Raw genomic sequence first — 18,645 nt, 5'->3', positions numbered from 1 at the left:
TATGTATACCAACTGATTATCATATCAGGAAATGCATTATAATTTCACTGAAATGATTAAACGCACGTGTCCCCCTTCAGCATTAACAGCTTTCAGCATCAGATGACACTTTTCAATATAGCCGTTAGCCATGATTATGATCAAGGCAAGTTAGGTCAGTGGCTAGAGCAATTGCTTGCGACCTCAGAGGACCTGCGTTCAAATTTCACTTGGACCACATTTTAGTACATTCGATGGTTTGATACCAACAGACTCAGATCAGGAAAAGGATTATAATTTCACTGAAATGATGAAATGCATGTTGGCTTTCAGTATCAGATGACACTTTTCAAAAATAAATACGCCATTAGCCATGAATTTTAACATGGCAAGTTAGCTCAGTGCTTAGAGCAATTACCTCCCCACAGGAGAACAAGATTGCAGTTCAAGTTTCTTTTTATTCATTTGTAATTTAACTACAATTAAAAATGTGTAATTTTCACATAATTTATCTTTCAATTTTCTTCATTAGCATTCAGCTTAGCATGCAGCTATAAGCATTCAGCTTCCAGGATTCCACACGCAATTTCTGCAGAAATTGCATTTAGTCTTGTTGAATTTGCATTTCTATTTAGAGCTTCAAAAGGGTTTCAGTAATGATCTTGCTGGCAATTTACAGTCCGATATGTACAAAAGCTCATTTGACATCCTCTGGCATGAAAATAATACATGATAAATCATAAATCATCATTAGATAGCTGTTCCTTTCTAGAAAGGGCACGATAAAATTACTTAGAACACCTTGTTTATGTAAAACTGGCATTTTCAGTACAGTATGTGTTGGGTTCAAATAAAATCAAAATTACCATATGCTATACTACAAAGTTTTGTGGGATAGCCAAGATCATCTCTTTGTGAATTTCTGTGCCAATTAATATGGACATGGAATTCGGCTTGAGACTGTAATGAGCTATACTTTTAATAGATTCATGTTGCTCCTGTCCAGAGAAATTGCCAGACCCTTGCTCAACAGCTTCTGGTGAATTAATTTACATAATTATAGCAAATCTGTCTCACTTGCTTCCTGCCAAGGCAGAGATGCCTTGCTTTCAGTAGCTCTCCACTAGCTCTCAGCTTGGCCAGGTGGCTACTGACATTAGAGATGAAATCAGACACAGACATGTGTGAGGCTTAAAAAGATGAGATGAAAAAGAGGTGCAAATAGAGAGGTAAATTGAGCCCACTGCTATTCTCCTCGGCTCAATGAGGTGACGATCTATGGGTTATCTTGCCAGTTCTTCAAGAGTGGATGCATCTCTGATGGATCCCCACTGGAGGTGGTGACGTCTAATATGAATAGTCAGATCCCATACCGGGCTCACCCCAGGTGACTCCCTTCCAAAGCAATAAGCTTGTTTTTTTCCCCCAGACTGACATGCTACTGCAAGATGGTGCATTCAAATGAGGACAGAATAAGTGTAAAGGCTTTGTGTCATAAAAAGCAATCGAAAGAGATGTCATTTTTTCATGCATTGTATGTTTTTTGCAGTCACCATAACAAATACTTTTGAAATTATTGTCAAAATCATCTGGGAAGAAATCTGAATCAGATTTATTGGCAAAGCATGCAAAAACACACCAGTGATATGTCTTCACAGGCAAAACTAATCCAGGAAACATGAAAAGTAACAGTAATCAACACAGGGAGACAGAACGGGAAGCCTGGCGGTTCGCTACTTGGCGTCTTGACTTGTGTTGTTCCGATACCGATTCCGAAGTGTTTTTTTTCTCAACATAAAAAAGCTGTCCTGCCATTGGTTCAGAGCATTCAAGGGCCAAAAGGATATCTTAGCTCGGCATGCAGTGAATATGTCACACATCAGTGATTGTCGTGCATAAGCAAGAATCAAGATGCTGCATCCAAAGTCCTATATTAGTGTCAGAATTAATGGTATCGGCATGTTACTTGTTAGTAGTGATGGCAAAATGAAGCTTCATGAAGCATTTGTGATATTTTTTGACTCCTCTAGATGGCACTCATGATTCAAAGATGCAATGCAAATGTAATCCATTTTCATTGCACTTGCCTTTATCTTTAAACCAAGAGCACCATCTAGAGGAGTCAAAAAATATCGCAAATGCTTCATGAAGCTTCATTTTGCCATCACTACTTGTTAGTACTCACCGATACCGATACCACTGTTTCAATGCAGTATCGGGGCCTCTGCCGATACCAGTATCGGTATCGGAAAAACACTAAAAATGATATTGATATATTTTTAAATGGGTATACGGAATTATAGACTATTTCGTATATATATTAATATAGTTCAAATTTGGGCTGTGATCTTTGCTCTGCTGAGCTGTGCTTGGGTCTTTCTTTGAAATAATTTGCCTTTGTTTTGTTTGTTTGGTTTTTTTGGGGGATCTTAATTTTATGTATAAAAAGTACTAGTGGTATCTGTAATTCGTATTGGTATAGTGACTTCTCAAGAGTTGAGTACTCGTACTGCATCAGTCTGACAAAAAGTGGTATTGAACATCCCTACTTAGATTTATACATATTTTACAATAAACAACAAAAAAAGGGAAATACTCTTCAATAACCCATTACTAAAAATTGGGCGAGACAAATACACTATAGTACATGCTGAGTGCAAATATTTTCATTGCCTGAATAAACAAGTTTGCTTGCATCTTAACTAACTTGAGGTTTTAGTCTGCTATTCTTTGTAGCCAGTAAATGCATGCAGCTGATGTAGAATTATGGTTGCTTCTTCCACTGCACTCTTATCTTGCTAGTGCTTATGCAATTACAAGCTAATTAGAACTAGCTTACCAATTAACTAGACTGTGTTTGTTTTCTATTTCCTGTGTGGAGCTCGCAGCTGTTTGTGGAGATGAGAAGCTGCATGGTGGGATAAAGCCTGAAGGCTAGCCAATAGCTTTATGTGTGCTGGCTACATCTGCCATGTCTGCTGTTGTTGTTTGAAAAGATGAAAACATTGGTGGTCTCCAGAGACTATGATTGTTCAAAATGTCATAAATGTTAAAACATTCCCTATCCAAAAACGTAATGATGAAATAAAACATAATCTCTTTCTTAACACATGTTCAATATTCATACTCCTTTTCTAGAGTATATCAGGGGATCTGATGATTCGTAACATTCAACTGAACCATGGTGGGAAGTACGTCTGCGTTATTGACACCGAGGTTGAGAGTCTGTCCACTTCTGCCATTCTGGTTGTTAGAGGTATGTAAAATGGTTTTATACTATATACTGCATTATACACAAAACTAAAATTAAAACATCAATAGAGAAATCAAGGATGTTTGGTGGGAAATCCCTGACGCTTGCTTGGATATGAGTATACAGGGAAGTTATTTTTATTTTATTTTTTTCATGGATGCTGCTGAAATGGAAAAACAAACAAACATATGCATGCCTGCATGTATGACTTTAGGCTCAGCTGAGGTTGCCTCATTGGTATGTGCTCTGTGTACAACGCTCGCGTGCAAGGCTATCTCTAGTGATTTACATTGGTATTCATGCCCTTAACAAACGGTAATAGCTGTCCCAGGTGCTTTGGGGAGGTAATGTTTATCATAAAAAAATGAGTCTAATTGGTTCATTTACACATGAGCGCAATATCACAGAAAACATTTGAATAATGGAGCAGCACATCAAACAACAACTGCACTGTCACACCAGAGAGTATGACGAGCACCCGCTCACTGTGCTCCTTATTTTGGCCTCTTAACTCATCCACTTTCGAATAAATGGTCCTCATTCAATATCTCTTTTCATTCCTGGTAAATCCATTTAGTCCAAGCACATCATGCATGAAAAGTCCCTTCATGCACACATCAAGGACAGAGATGCTAATTAGACATGGCATGGTGGCCTTGATGAGTTTGATGGGAGGGCTCCTTGGAATGAGAGGGGAGCTCACCCTGTTCGTTGTCTCATTGATTTAGGTCCACCGGGCCCTCCAGACAAAGTGACAGTGGAGGAAATCACAGACAGCACGGCACAGCTTTCCTGGACTCCTGGAAGGGACAATGGCAGCCCCATCACCGGTTACATCATCCAGGGCCGGACGCCGTTTACTGTGGGCTGGCAGGCTGTTGAGACGGGTATCTTCAAACATCATTTCATGCTGGATTTATCAAGGAGCTTTTATTGATGAAAATCACTGTAAAGTGAAATTAAATGTCTTCTAAATTTGGCACACCGCAGAGAAGACTGCTAACAACCCATCCAAATTTGATTAATTGAAACAAATCAAGTACTGTACTGTAACATCATGTGATTTGCAAATTTGCAACTTTTCAGTAATTAACATGTGACAAACAAATTTATGAATTTCATTTACATGGTCTTCAACTTTTCAATTTATCTTCTTCATTTTTGAATTGCAGTGCCTGAAGTGGTAAATGGCAACACTCTGACTGCGACAGTGGTGGGGCTAAACGCTTGGGTGGAATATGAGTTCAGAGTAGTGACACGCAATAATGTGGGCCTTGGAGAGCCCAGTCCAGCCTCAGCCAAAACCAGGACAGAAGACACCAGTAAGTGAAAACAATCACAACTGCCTAACGCTGACCTGCTTCACTAAGCAAAAATCACTCATTCATGTATTATTGTTCCAAAAAGTATTGTTTGAATAATTGTCTTTCACGTGAACAACCACAATGAATCATATGTTCATTAATTGTACAAAAACAAAGCACCGTAATTTTTAGCGAGATATTTTTCCAGTAACATATGACTGTGCATTCTTGAGCTTCATGTGCTTTAGCCTGAAGCACAAATAAAGAAATAAAAAGTATTTCCATAAATAAACTCTCTACTAAACAATGGTTAGAACATTTTATTTTCATACACATTTACAATTGCCTTACTGATCTGAATGAAATACAGTATAACACATTAATTTGAACGGCAGAAAAACAGAACGTTATGGCAGGGGCATTGCCCACCCAAAGAGACTCTTGATAACTTCATAAATGCCAGGTCAGTTGTTTCTGCCAAGTGCTACTAACCCACACCGGCACACCACTAATTATCTTTTGACAACTCGCAAGCAAAAGTCATGGAAAATGCACACACAAAATTAAAAAAGTGATGTGAAAATCGCGGATCCATTTTTGAATCTGAAAAACACGTGAAAATCAAGAAAACGTTTGTGGATTTGAAAACCAAATGTGAAAATGGCGAAAATGTTTGTGGATTTGAAAAACACGTGAAAATCAAGAAAATGTTTGTGGTTCTGAAAAACCTGTGAACATCGCGAAAATGTTTGTGGATTTAAAAAACACGTGAAGATCACGGATATATTTGTGGATCTCAAAAACACGTGAAAATCACAAATTTATTTGTGTGAATATTTTTGAGACAAATATCTTCCCGTAAAAGACGGCCTTTTTCTTGCTCATTAAGTCAGCAAACTCCCATTGAAATGAACAAAGGAGGCTGTCGTTTACGCACCGGAAACGTCATTATGATCACGTGACTAGGATAATGGCGTTCACCACGGTATGTTCTTATTTTGATATTCAATCGGTTTAATAGAAAAATCCGGGAATAAGATGCCAGAGATATTTTCACTTTTATTCTTTATACACAATGCCTAATCCAATACTAGAAAATGAGTTATAAGTCTTGTATTGCTTCAATGTATCTCGCTTAGGCTCGCGTAAACAGTATCATATAAAAAAAAACGCCGGTAGCTGTGATGTCACACCATTTGATCCAAATCCGCAAATGTGAGTGTTAATTTGCCACGCCCACTCAAGTGAATGACCGAAATACCACCCATATATATGAACATTCTTCATCAACGTGTGCTGAGTATGCATGGTGACTCTTGAATGTTCACATGGTGTGAGGGATGTGCGAGGTATAAAATCGAAGTGTCTGCTGGCTGTTCTGTGTACAGTTGAGGAGTGCGTTGTATTTTGGGAACTGTGTTCTAATTGCTCCCTTCTGGGCTTTCCCGCTTTCAGTTCCTGATACAGCTCCCACTGATGTCGGAGGTGGAGGCGGCACACAATCTGAATTAGTGATAACTTGGGAGGTAAGTCATCTGTCACATTTGACTGTTCTTGCTATCGCTAAATAATAGCTTTGCTTAATTGTGCAGATTGAGCTGTACAATTTTATGGCCCATCAGTGTGAGACTGCCCTTCCCATAGCCTCCAAGTGCCACTTCTCCTTCCAAATGGAGGGGCGGAGAGCATTTGTTGCTTTTGAGGGGCTACAATTACATATAGCTATAGAGAGAAATGCAAGTGTCATTGTTAAGTGTTCTCGGTAGTATTTCCAAAGAAGTGACTTGTGTATTTGTTGAAACACAGCACAGAGATGGGTCTGCCTGTTTCTCTGTCTGTATGCATTTTAATATCACTGTAGTTTTGTGTTTTGCTTCCAGCCTGTGTCCGAGGAAATGCAGAATGGTGATGGGTCCGGCTATATCATCGCCCTCAGGCCCATGGGCACGGTTACTTGGACGCGAGCCATCATCTCCACGCCCGGCGTTGCACGTTATGTCTTCCACAACGACACCATCCCGCCGTTCTCTCCTTTTGATGTGAAAGTGGGAGCTTTCAACAATCGAGGGGAGGGGCCCTTCAGCTCTATCGCCACTGTGTATTCAGCAGAGGATGGTACAGTATCCACCAACAGCCAATCAGTAAAGAGAGATGCTGAAAGATGTGCTATCTCCTTCCAACTTGACCTTGAATATTAGTCTTCAGATGATTTTTACACCGCTGTTGTATTCTTACCCACTCGCTTGGAATGTCAATGTCCTTGTATTAGTTATCATTCTGCTAGATTATGGGAAATCCTAGCAGACACTTACCACAGTGTGCTGTCAGGGAGTTATAGTGTTAATTGAATTTGCAGGGTAGCAGTATTCCCTTACGCCAGTTACAGATCCCATTAAAAGAGCAGGGGAAATAGCTTTTCTGTGAAACTACAGGTCTGTTCTGTGCTCTCTACTTATTGCTGGTAGTCTGCGAGATGCTGAGCCGCACACATTCTCACTATGTGCTCTATTTGTACAGTCCCCAGTGTAGCCCCTAAGAGGGTTATACCTCGGATTGTGTCTGCAACACAAATTGAAGTGATCTGGGAACCTGTTCAAGCCATTCCTGAAAGAGTGCTTGGATATGAGGTATGCTAGAACTTGCGACAAAATCAGTATTCTAGTCCAATAATGTGAATATTGAGGTGTTTGTTGTGGCTTGTTACCAGTTTAAACCATGCTTTATTTATTTGATTAATAACACAAATATCCACCTCCATTATTTTTCCACCTTCATAACTTCATAACTAACGATTTAAAAACCCATACAAACAACAAAAAATCCTCAACTTTTCAAGAATGCAGATAAGACAGCTATTTCTTCCTTTGCCTAATGTACATTTTGCCCTGGTCGCAAATATCTCCTATTGCCATATCACTGAGCAAATTGTCCTTTTAGAACTGAGCTATTTTCTAGCTCTGAAACATATTTCAATCCTGAATCTTAATGTACCACCAACAGCGGGTAGCCAACGATTTGAACTGCACATTTGTGATATTCATCGCTTAATTAGAACAGCTTAGAATTGCAATGTAGTTTAATTACTTCCCACACAATTACTATAAACTGCATCGCAGCAATGATCACAGAGATTTAATAGATTAAATAAATGTGAGTTGAAGGCATCCCTAAGGAGGACTTTACATCTCAATTTTGCTATTAGTTGACTGCGATTATTATGTTACTTAATACAAATGTGAATTGTCTTAAACAAGCAATTTATTTTTCCAATCTTTCAGAAGCCTACACTCATTCATGTCACTGCACAGTGAAATACTATATTTCATATTTTTAATATCATTTTGATCGACTTAAAGCTGACAAAAACTCAATTCCACCATCTCAAGACAATATCTATTTTTAATGAAAATAAGTAGGAAGTGGCCTTGTGGCCTTCCTCCCAGTTTGTACACACAAGTGAGGTTTTCAAAGCAGAATATTAATTTCCGTAATTCATCAAAACCCAACGGACTTGCCCCTTTTGCACCCTTTACAGGTCATGTACTGGGAGGACGACACCAAGCCTGACACTGTTGGCAAAGTACGCATATCAGGAAACGACACCGTTGTTAACATCACGGGGCTGATTGCGAATACAGCGTACTATCTTGCAGTGTCTGCCTGCAATACGGCTGGCCCCGGGCCGCAGTCAGTGCCTATCAACATCACGACAAAGAAACCACGTAAGTAAACGCTTTTGGAGATAATGGATTATTTAATTCCTTAATAGTTCTCTTTTGTAGGCCCTCTCACTCCAATTTATGTCATTATAATAGGCACTTTATTTGTTGGTTGATGGTCCAAGAGGACAGGTAGCATTAAAGGAAAACTTGCCACCTGCTCAGGAAACTTCCTGTAATATCTTCAGGTTCCTACAGAAAAAAAAAAAGTGTCTATCTTTCGATGCCTGATTTTTATTAATTTTTTTATTTTGCTTTATCTTCCATCAAAAAACATCCTACCAAATTGTAATAATCTATCCAAATGTGTGTTCTATCATTATCAATTGCACTGAAAATTACCATAAAATCCTGTGAATAATAATACGCACTCGCAAACCGCCCTTAAAATTCCCTCTTTTTTCTTGGGCTGGTATTAATGTGAATGAATAAAGATTCAAAATGTACCAATAAAGTGTAAATGCGTTTAAATCCAGGTTAAAAACAATGCTCTTTTCCCATACCTTTAAGTATTTTTAAAATCCTGTTTTCATCAAGTCTTGTTCTTGCACTTTTAGTAATTTTCTCTTGCACTAAAGACTTTTCAATATTCTGAACATGAAGAACACGACATGGATAATGATATTGACCCTGAGAATAATTTTTACAGGACTACACAGAACAACTGTGAATATTATACTAAACAACAGTTTGACATAAATATAATAACAGGTAGAATATCAAGTATACATTTCAACAGTCAAAGTCTGAACTCAAACCTTTCAACAATTAAATACTGCCTAAGTCAGTTAAACAAACAATTTATGGCAATTGCTATCTAACCTGGCTTGGCCAGAAGCAAACAGTTACTGCGGACATAGAAGGATATGAAATGTTTTTTGTCAATAGAAAAAAAAAGAAAAGTTGGTGGAGTTGCGCTATATAGTAAATAAAACTGGAGAAGTAAATATATGGAAGGTATGTATGTCATTGGTTGTAGATCATATTATGGAATGTGTAACAGTGGAAGTAGAAAAAGAAAAAGGTAAAAATAGTGTATAGAGAACTCCAGGATCATGCATAGACACATTTAGTGATCAGCTGGTTAGTTTGTATGAGAGAGTAAATAATAACAAAATGTTATTTGTTTGTGGGGATTTTAATATTGATCTCTTAAATCCACACGACCAAAGAAACACATATGACTTAATAAATGTAATGTATGGTTTAGGCCTATACCTATACCCCATCTAGAATAACAACACAGAGTGCTACATTAATAGATAACATCTTTACAAACGTAATTAACAAAATAAGTTGATAGTGGACTGATAATAAATGACACAACTGACCATTTCCCAGTGTTTGCAGTTATTCAAAGCTGCAGCGGTGAAAAGACACAGGCTGTAGATAAAAAAAATATTCACACACAAAACTGAGCATGCAATGAACTCACTTAAATCAGATCTCATGAGTCATGACTGGGGGGAAGTCTATGTAGAAGATGTTGATGAAGCATATGATACATTTTTTGTCCATAATAACTGCTCTTTACGATAAACACTGTCCTTTGGTAATGAAAGTAGTAAACCAGAAAGATGGTTAGAAAAAGAAGAATAAGAAGAAAAAATAAGTTATATAAAAAAACAAAAAAGAGAACAAATGAAGCAGAACAGAAACACAAGACATATACAGTGGAACCTCGGAGTTCGAACGTCTCGCAACTCGTACAAATCGGACTTCGACCAAAAAATCTGTGTTAAAAATGCCTTGGAGTTTGACCTCATTCTCGGAGTTTGAACACCCAAGCAAACCAAGCAAAGCCGAACGTATCTTGATCGGGTAGCCGAGTGAAGCCGAGCGATCCCGAATGCTCACGTGCGGTAGTGAAGATGAAGCGCTGCTCATTTCCAGTCAGAGTGGGTGAATACTCCCGGAGGTGCTACGTACATTCGCGAGTGCATTTGGATTTTTCCACTACAATTTTCTTTGACATGGGCCCAAAGAAAGACAGCAGTGCCAGTGGCAGAAAATAAAAACGTACAGTGCTATGAGCCATAGTGGATTTAGGAAGGAGATTATCTCGCCGTAAAAACTGGCACAAGGACCCCCCCTAGCTTTTCAACAACGTGCTTGATGCTAAACAGCGCACAAGGACCCATTGGTGGTCTAACAATATGCCCAATGTAAAATACACTAACAGAACTCAACTAAAGCATGCATTCATTTACATAGCATTTTTCATCCACTGAGGCCATCACACCACAACAAAAAAGGTATGGGATTTTTATTTATTTAAATATTGTACAGGGTGTACATGTTTTTTTTTTTACATAAATAGAAATTAAAATAATATTTTTTTGTTTTTGGAGCTTGGGAACGGATTAATTGCATTTACATTATTTCCTATGGGAAAAAATGTTTCGGAGGTTGAACAATTCGGACTTTGAACACTTCACAGGAACGATTGTGTTGAAACAACGAGGTATCACTGTACAAATAAACTGACCAAAATTACAAGAGGCAACAAAAAGTTATATTACAGTAATTTACTGGAAAAAAGCAAGGAGCCTATATAAGCTGGCTTTGGGCAGTAGTCGGGGTATACCCAGAACTGGTTGCCAGACAATCTGGTTGCCAGCCAATCCAGGGCACACAGAGATGAACAACCATTCTTATCTGATCTGTATCCAGCACCTGATCGGGCACCTCTCAACGTACAATGGTCCATGATTGGCTCCACACTGTCACTGCATTGGGATCCTGTTGTAGCCATGGAGAAAGAGTCAAAAGTCACGGGATATATGGTAGGTCTGATTTCCCTGAAGATCATCATTCTTTCAGCATCAAAGGATGAACATGTTTGCTTTAATCGGTGATCCTCCTCTGCTGTAGGTGCTGCTGAAAAGACACCGTCTCAATGATATAAACTACTTTGTCACCAATAAAACTTCTTTAGAGCTCAGCCTGTCCAGCAATGACAACTATCTCATTCAGATCAAGGCCACGAGTGAGGGTGGCGAAGGTGCAGGCAGTGAACCCATCCACATCCACAAATTAAGTGAGTTTAAAGCTACGCCTCCCTTGCTCTATCCTTTCAGACACCTGACAAAAAGTGTGTAAATAATTGAACATTACATCTGGCCTCAATACATCGTGAACCGTAAAACTGAGATTTTTAGGGGTGTGGGTTTCTTGCCATCCTATCAATGCCATTAAGTTATTTTCCCCTGTTGACTGGCTTAACATCACTCCATCATAGAATATGCAGCAGTTATGTTCTTCCACTGTTTCAGCTATAGGATTGTTTAGTTTACCACACTTATCTTTGATGTCAAACAAACTAAAATTTCCACACACTCAAACCAAGAACTAAAATAATACCATGTAAGTAATGTCCATCCATCCATTATCCGAACTGCTTAACTTCAGGCTAAAATTAATGGCCTCTCATGCTTTGTTAGCGTCATCTCATGTGCTAATGTTACTGTTCAGGGTTTGCTTGTGCAAGCTTTTGTTGCAATACACAAAACATGCAAGGCGGAAATAGCTGACCAGCAAACAACAGCACCAACCTAAGGGCAAATCGATCTTCTCTGTCTTCACAGAGTAATCTGATGTCACATAACAATGCTGGGGCCCCTCAGGGACACACTAAAGAGACTGAAGACAGTCGACTATAAAATAGTAATAATAAAAATACCCAGAACTTGGACATGTGACTTAGTTGTGCATAGTATTGTATTGGTGGTTTGATGAAATGTTCTGAGGCGGAAGGGGAGCATTTTATTTCCTTCAAAGTCGAATTGCCGTATTGGATATTTAGATGTTCCTTTCCAAGTTAATTATCAATGAGTGAACTCTAGTGTGCTAACACATGCTCTCTGTGGGTATGTCTTTAGGCAGTCATAATTTCTAACTCAATAGCTCACAAAGCTGTTTTTCTTGTGCTGTGTTTAGAAAAGGTCAATGTCAAACAGAGCATATAGTATATTTGTTACTAACCTTGGCAAGTTTGCCAGTAGAGAAACTTCAAATTAGATATAAAGAGCTCAAACATTTCAACTTTAAGTGGAGCCCAGGAGTCGACATAAATGCGCACAGCTACTTTATTTTATAACCTATTATACTTGCTGGTCAAGGCAAAGCAACTTCTTTTATATAGCGCATTTTATACACAAAGTAACTGAATTTGCTTTGCGATTAAAAGTTAACATTGAAAAAAAAACTTAAATAAAAGACAGCTTACTAAAATTCCTAAAAGAATATACTGTATAGTGCAAGTCAAGTATTTTTTAATGTTTTAAAAGAGCTTAGGTAAATGTAAGCATGAGGGGAAACAATAATTTATTTGTTTTTAACCTGGACTTAGAAACATTCACGCTTGGGCTGACTTCACTTCATTTGGCGTATTATTCCAATTGTGTGCAGCATAACAGCTACCGTACATGCTGCTTCACCATGTTAGCTTTGAGCTCTGGGCTCCACTACTTGACCCGAGTCTGCAGACCTCAGAGCGCTACTGGGTTTTTATACTATTAAAAAATTCTCGAAACTCCGCTTTTCTTAAGCTTACTAGTGTAAAGCCTTTAGAATTGGAGCATTCAGCTGTTCTCTTTGTTCTGGTCAGAACCCGGGCTGCAGTGTTCTGAATGAGCTTCAGCTGTTGACTACTTGTACTCTTTTGAGGAAGACCAGTCAGAAGACCATTTCAATAGTGAAGTCAACTAAAGATAAAAGCAAGAATGAGCTTCTTCTGGTCTGCTTGGAACATGCAACCCTCACCCTGAATATATTTTTCAATTTCAATAAAAATAAATAAAAAATCATTCTTTAAAAGAAAAAGAAATGAAAGGGGACAGAAAGAAGAAAAACTTATAATATTTGTCCCTAATCAACACACACAAAAAATACAAAAGAAAAAAAAAGGCAACACAAAAGAAATGACACCAAACAGTCAAGACACTTTCTGAGTAACAATTAAACAAAAATAATTCAATAGAATGACCTTGTACTAATCGTATTTTTCCAGAAATTGTGCTTTTATACATTTTTTTTTAAATGCAAATGTACTGAGATGATTTTGTTTTATAATCCAGATTGTTCCACAAACTGACACCTTGAGTTGAAATACATCGTTCTTTTTGTTTTGTTCTGTATTTAGGTTTGGAAAAAATATAGATTCCTCTTACATTGTACTCACTTTCCCTTTTTTTTTTTTTGATTTGCATGTCAATTGGTAAGATTTCATGATTATTATACATTATTTTAAGGCAGTTAAACTCCATCAATTCATTAAATTTTTAATTTTGAAGTTGTATTAATATTGGATTAGTGTGGTCTCTGTATCCACTACCGAAAACGACACGAATTGCCTGTTTATGGAAAAGAAAAATGGGTTCAGTGTAGGTTTTGGCTGTGCAAAATGTTATACTTGTCTATAAATTTATTTAATCTTGTCGCATACAAATTTTCCAATATTTTTGAGAGCTGTGGGAGTAGAGATATGGGTCTATAATTTAAAAAAATCCTTCTTATTTCCTTTTTTGAAGAGTGGGGAAAAAAGCATTTATCCAGAGGTTCATCAACTGTGTCTACATTCACAGTTCGTGACACATCTACAGTATGATTTTCATAAACATTGTGATGGTGTTCATTCATAAAAATACTTTTGTCTTTGGTTTTAGAATGACTTAGAAATTTTGACAAAATAGTCTCTGCTTTCTTACATATGTGGTTGTTCATTAACCTATAATCTGTTGGTTTTCATTTCAGGTATGGGAGCACGGGGTTCAGGGGCCTCCCGTCTGAACGCATTCAACCTCTCTGCAACACTCATCAGTGCACTGCTTTACTTTATGTGGTGATGTCTAATCAGAACCTCCAGTGCTCCCGACAGTCCCTCCAGCCTGTCCGTCTGAATGTTATCCCTCCACTGGAGGGCCCAGGGTTCAGCGATCGGACTTGGGATTCCTTAAAAGGCGCAACTGTTACAGAGTGCATAACAGTACAGGACAAGACAAAGATGTAAGAATTTGAGTGCATGATACCTTCCAATATGTCATTTGGAGTTGTAAGTGCCACAGTGTTGTTTCATTTGCAAGGTTATGACATCAACATGACTCATCCAATGTGTCTGTAAAATATGTGACTGCCTTAAAACCAATTATACAAATGCACTCCAAACCAAACTAACAGAGTATACTGTTCTTGCTTGATGAAATGTTTGATGAACAAAAATGTTCATAATCTCAAGGACATGTCCATAACGATTAGTCCATTGCATTGGTTGCTTAACGCCCCAACAATGCGATTTTATGGGAAAACCAAATTAAATTCACCCCAGTCAAATAAATCGACAACAGCACTTATTTGGTACTGTGAAAAAGAAGACCTACTCGATAGTTGACGGATTACCGATCACCCATGCCCCATACCAACATGATTCTTAAATACTTAAATAATATTCAATCTGCTGTCCAGCCACAGACTTGCGTGCCCAAGGACTTTTCAGCAATACTGTGAAAGATGTTGCTACTTTCTCTCCATCTCATACCCTTAAATAATAAATGTCCATCACACTCGGCTTTCTCCGTCGAGCAAAAAGGTTGGTTTTCACAGAGGGATGTGCTACCATGTCGAACAAATCCCATGTGTATTGTTGTTCTTTTGCTTTTAGATGACCTACAGTATGTTCTTTATTACACAACAACACCATAGATGATTGCCTGGCCCAATGCACAATGGACTACACCAATGACAGTGCCTTCATCTGAGCTCAAAGTTAAAAGTTATTTCAGTTGCTCAGACTAGACATTCATATTGCAGAAAAACTTTTCGTAGTCGCTTTTACCTACAAATTTAGCATCATGATCGGGATATTGTATTGACAAATAGGGAGAGAGCTTCATACTCGGAAATTTTTTAACGTATATTGACCAAATGTACTGAGATGCATATGCCCAAAACGGGACTGGAGAAGATGACAATTGGATTCCAGTATATATGGTGTAAGGCAGGGTTCACCAATTTCAGTCCTCGAGGGCAAGAGGAGGTTTTAGATGTCGATTATTAGTAGTCAAGGAGGCCGATAACCGATATTTTAAGCAAATATTCATTTTCAGTAAAAGGTGGTGGTGGGGGGGTTTTGCCATCAACTTTTTTTTAAATACAAATGCCAATCTTGACTCGGTTGTAATGTCTTAAAGCATGTTTATTGAACAATTTTTAAGACTTTTCAAAATGCAGAATTCTTTTATATATATATGTATATATATATATATATATATATATATATATATATATATATATATATATATATATATATATATATATATATATATACCTAAAATCTTAAACTTTCACATTTCTTTTTTTTTTTATGTTGAACAAAAACTAATGGTTCAGAAGGTTCCCAGGGTCAGTAGCATCTCTTATAAAGTTAACTGAAATTTTAAATAAATAGCTTCCTGAGATTAAAATGGTTTTAGATTTACCTTATATCGGCCGTCAGATTTTAAGAAAGGCCGATACCGATATTTGTCAAAATGCCCAATATCGGTCTTTCACTACAAAATATATTGGGCCATTAAGGCAACAGAACAGCTTTGCTATAAACTTCATATCAGAATAAATAAGGAGAAATGACAGAGGGAGTTCTCGCTCTTTAAATTTAAAAGACACGGAAGGGTTGCAATGTGATTACTGGAGTCTTGATAGTACCCAGACGGATGTGGAACAATGCAACCACCTGCTCGACATTACCGTGCCTTTGCTGAACATGGGACTGTGCACAGTCATCAGAGAGGAGGCTATCATCATCTGTAGTTTTGCACTGTCCCACCACTTCCAAAGTCAAACAAAAGCACAAGCAGCTGATGCAAGGTGACTGCATGTCCCCACTTAGCCGTCTGAACAGGTGCGGAACAGGTGCGCAGACCTCCAAGGCCTCATAAAAAGTCCAAAAAGGCTGGCATAATCAGGCCTGACCTGTCGGCTACCTGACTGGTTTCACAAAGCTGTGCGCTTGTTAGTCAATGGAATATTGATTTTTCTGTTCTATTATTATAGCTGTCATTTGTGAGTTACTCGGGTGATTGATGGCCTCCTTCTTAATGTACTCATTCTGTTATGTTGCCGTCAATGATGTCTATTATCAGTTCACCTGGCTCACATATTTGGTTGTGTGTGTGTGAATGTGCACTGAGTGCTTATTTTTCAATAAATGTTTTCTTAAAATTTTTTTTAAAAGGAGTTATAGTGCAGTGATTTACAGTTTACTGGTGTATTGGTTGTCCCAAGTAAATCTTCAAACAGCATTGCTATTGGATTACTTTGCTTTACCACAATTGCCTCCATGGGCAGATCATGTAGAATTGGCCAGGCCCAGCATAGATCACTACTGTGGAGTGGGCATTTGGAGACCACTTTCCACCCCGTGCCTGTGTGCCCCCCCCATACCTAATGGTAAATGGACTGAACTAATAACGCTTACTACACCTTATGGTGCTCAATAATAATACGTTCAATTAATTGGTTTCTGCAATGATTCAGAAGGTTCGATGCACGCTGTTGTCATGTTTATGAATGAAATACGATGACACGGTGCGCAGTCTCCTCGATCACATTAACCAAAATCCCGTTACACTCCCTGTGCCAATACCTAGACGCGGTTCCAGGAGGCTTAAAATCTATTTTCAGCCACGACATTGTCTTTGATTATTAGTTCTCTGTGGTTTCAAAATGCTTCCATGCTTTATAGTAGGTTAGAGCTTTCTGTATATCATTGAGTGATTGTAATTTCTTACCATTATTCAAGCTCACATGTTTGTTTCTGGTTTTGATGAATGTGTCAAAGGTGACGATCTTATGACAACAACGTGATAACCTATTAACATAATGTACTAGTGTCTCCCTACTTTTGCCATTTTCATGTATAACTTCAAAGTTTGAGGCAAGAAATTTACCATGTAGAGTCCCAATATGTGACTGATGATTTTTTTGTTAGTATGTAGTACAAAAAGTTTGAAGTAGGCCTTATGTGATTACATGATTCCATACATCAACAGAAAGTGTCCTGATTTCAAAAAGCAGCAAATCAATTTGTTTTCAAAGGGATGATATTGTTGAAGGGATGTTGCTTGAAAGTATTTCCTACAGTGTAAATATTTGCATATATTTTTCAAATATGGCCACCCAAGACAACCTTATTACTCTTATATAGTGTGTTCTCCAGCCTAATACTGCTGTATTAATCGATGATCTCTGTGAGATACTGACATGTAGATTTTCATTTTCATATTGAAAAGTAACTGTTTTGTCTTGTATACTAAAATTGTGCATGGTAATCATTGTTTGTGAATTTGTGTTGATTTTTTCTAAAACATAACTTAATAAATATTGCTTATTCCTGCCAATGTTGTCTTTGCCTTCTTATGATAAGCCAATCATCACTTCCATTCACGTTGCAAGAGATTTCTGAACATCCTGTTATTTACAAAATGTGTTTATACATCACAGTTTTGCATTTGAAATCAGCACCATTTAAAGGGTAATGGCTAATCATTTACCAATTATTAGTCTGGGTGAAGGTCTTGCTTCAGCAAAATAATGTGCCAATCATTTCCTCATTATGTTAATTATCTAGTGCCACTTGGTTTATTAAAATACAGTAAATGTCTCTTGTTAGTGTCTCATTCAATGACAATGGGTAAATGTGTTTGATGGAAATGTCTGACAGCTCATAGAGATAATAATTAGCACTCATTGCAATGAAAATGAGTTTTGTTTTCTTGCTAGAACATGGAGAATAAAATAGCATCTTATTCATTTGTATAATTCCCTCCCCCACCCCTACAAAAAAAAGGTATTCCTCGTCTTTGAATGAAAGTGTAAATATGACTATGTATAGAACTATATAAATTATATATGTACAGTATCTCATGAAAGTGAGTACATGGGACAACACTGAAGAAATGTCATTTTGACACAAAAAGTAGTCATTGTGCTGTGTCAGTGTAAATGTAGTGCTCCCTCAAAGTAACTCAAAATACAGCCATTAATAGCTAAACACCTGGCAACAAAAGTGAGTACACCCCTATATAAAATTACACAAAGTGTTGGCCGTGGCTCAGGGTGAAGAGACGGTCGTTCAGTAACCAGAAGGTCAGCTGTTCAATCCCCGCTCTCCCCAAGTCATGTGTCTTTGTGTCCTTTGGCAAGGCACTTCACACACATTGCCTCCAGTGCTACTTACACTGGTGTATGAATGGTGCGGATGTTTGGTGGTGGTCGGGGGGGCCACAGGCGCACACTGGCAGCCACGCTTCCATCAGCCTGCCTCAGGACAAAGTAGTTTACCGCCACAAAAGTGTGAATGTGTGATTGCATGAATAATGTATCCATTCCATTG

General features: G+C 38.0%; 1 protein-coding gene across 1 annotated transcript in view; it reads left to right on the top strand.

Moving 5' to 3' along the window:
- LOC147166957 (contactin-3-like) overlaps positions 1-17,650 on the top strand; it is a 57,535-nt gene extending 39,885 nt beyond the window's left edge. Inside the window, exons 14-23 of the mRNA XM_086087012.1 lie at positions 3,118-3,235; positions 3,961-4,119; positions 4,405-4,554; positions 5,992-6,062; positions 6,417-6,651; positions 7,054-7,163; positions 8,072-8,258; positions 10,929-11,041; positions 11,130-11,295; positions 14,010-17,650. Of these exons, the coding sequence (XP_085943138.1) occupies positions 3,118-3,235; positions 3,961-4,119; positions 4,405-4,554; positions 5,992-6,062; positions 6,417-6,651; positions 7,054-7,163; positions 8,072-8,258; positions 10,929-11,041; positions 11,130-11,295; positions 14,010-14,101 (1,401 nt within the window). The 3' untranslated portion in view covers positions 14,102-17,650. The remainder of the gene's footprint in view (positions 1-3,117; positions 3,236-3,960; positions 4,120-4,404; positions 4,555-5,991; positions 6,063-6,416; positions 6,652-7,053; positions 7,164-8,071; positions 8,259-10,928; positions 11,042-11,129; positions 11,296-14,009) is intronic.
- Positions 17,651-18,645: the final 995 nt, after the last annotated feature.

Source organism: Leptonotus elevatus, chromosome 10, assembly GCF_054856555.1.
Source record: "Leptonotus elevatus isolate MCC_2025b chromosome 10, RoL_Lele_1.0, whole genome shotgun sequence".
Lineage (NCBI taxonomy): Eukaryota > Metazoa > Chordata > Actinopteri > Syngnathiformes > Syngnathidae > Leptonotus > Leptonotus elevatus.
The sequence above is the reverse complement of the archived record's forward strand: the minus strand, read 5'-3'. Positions and strand labels throughout refer to the sequence as shown.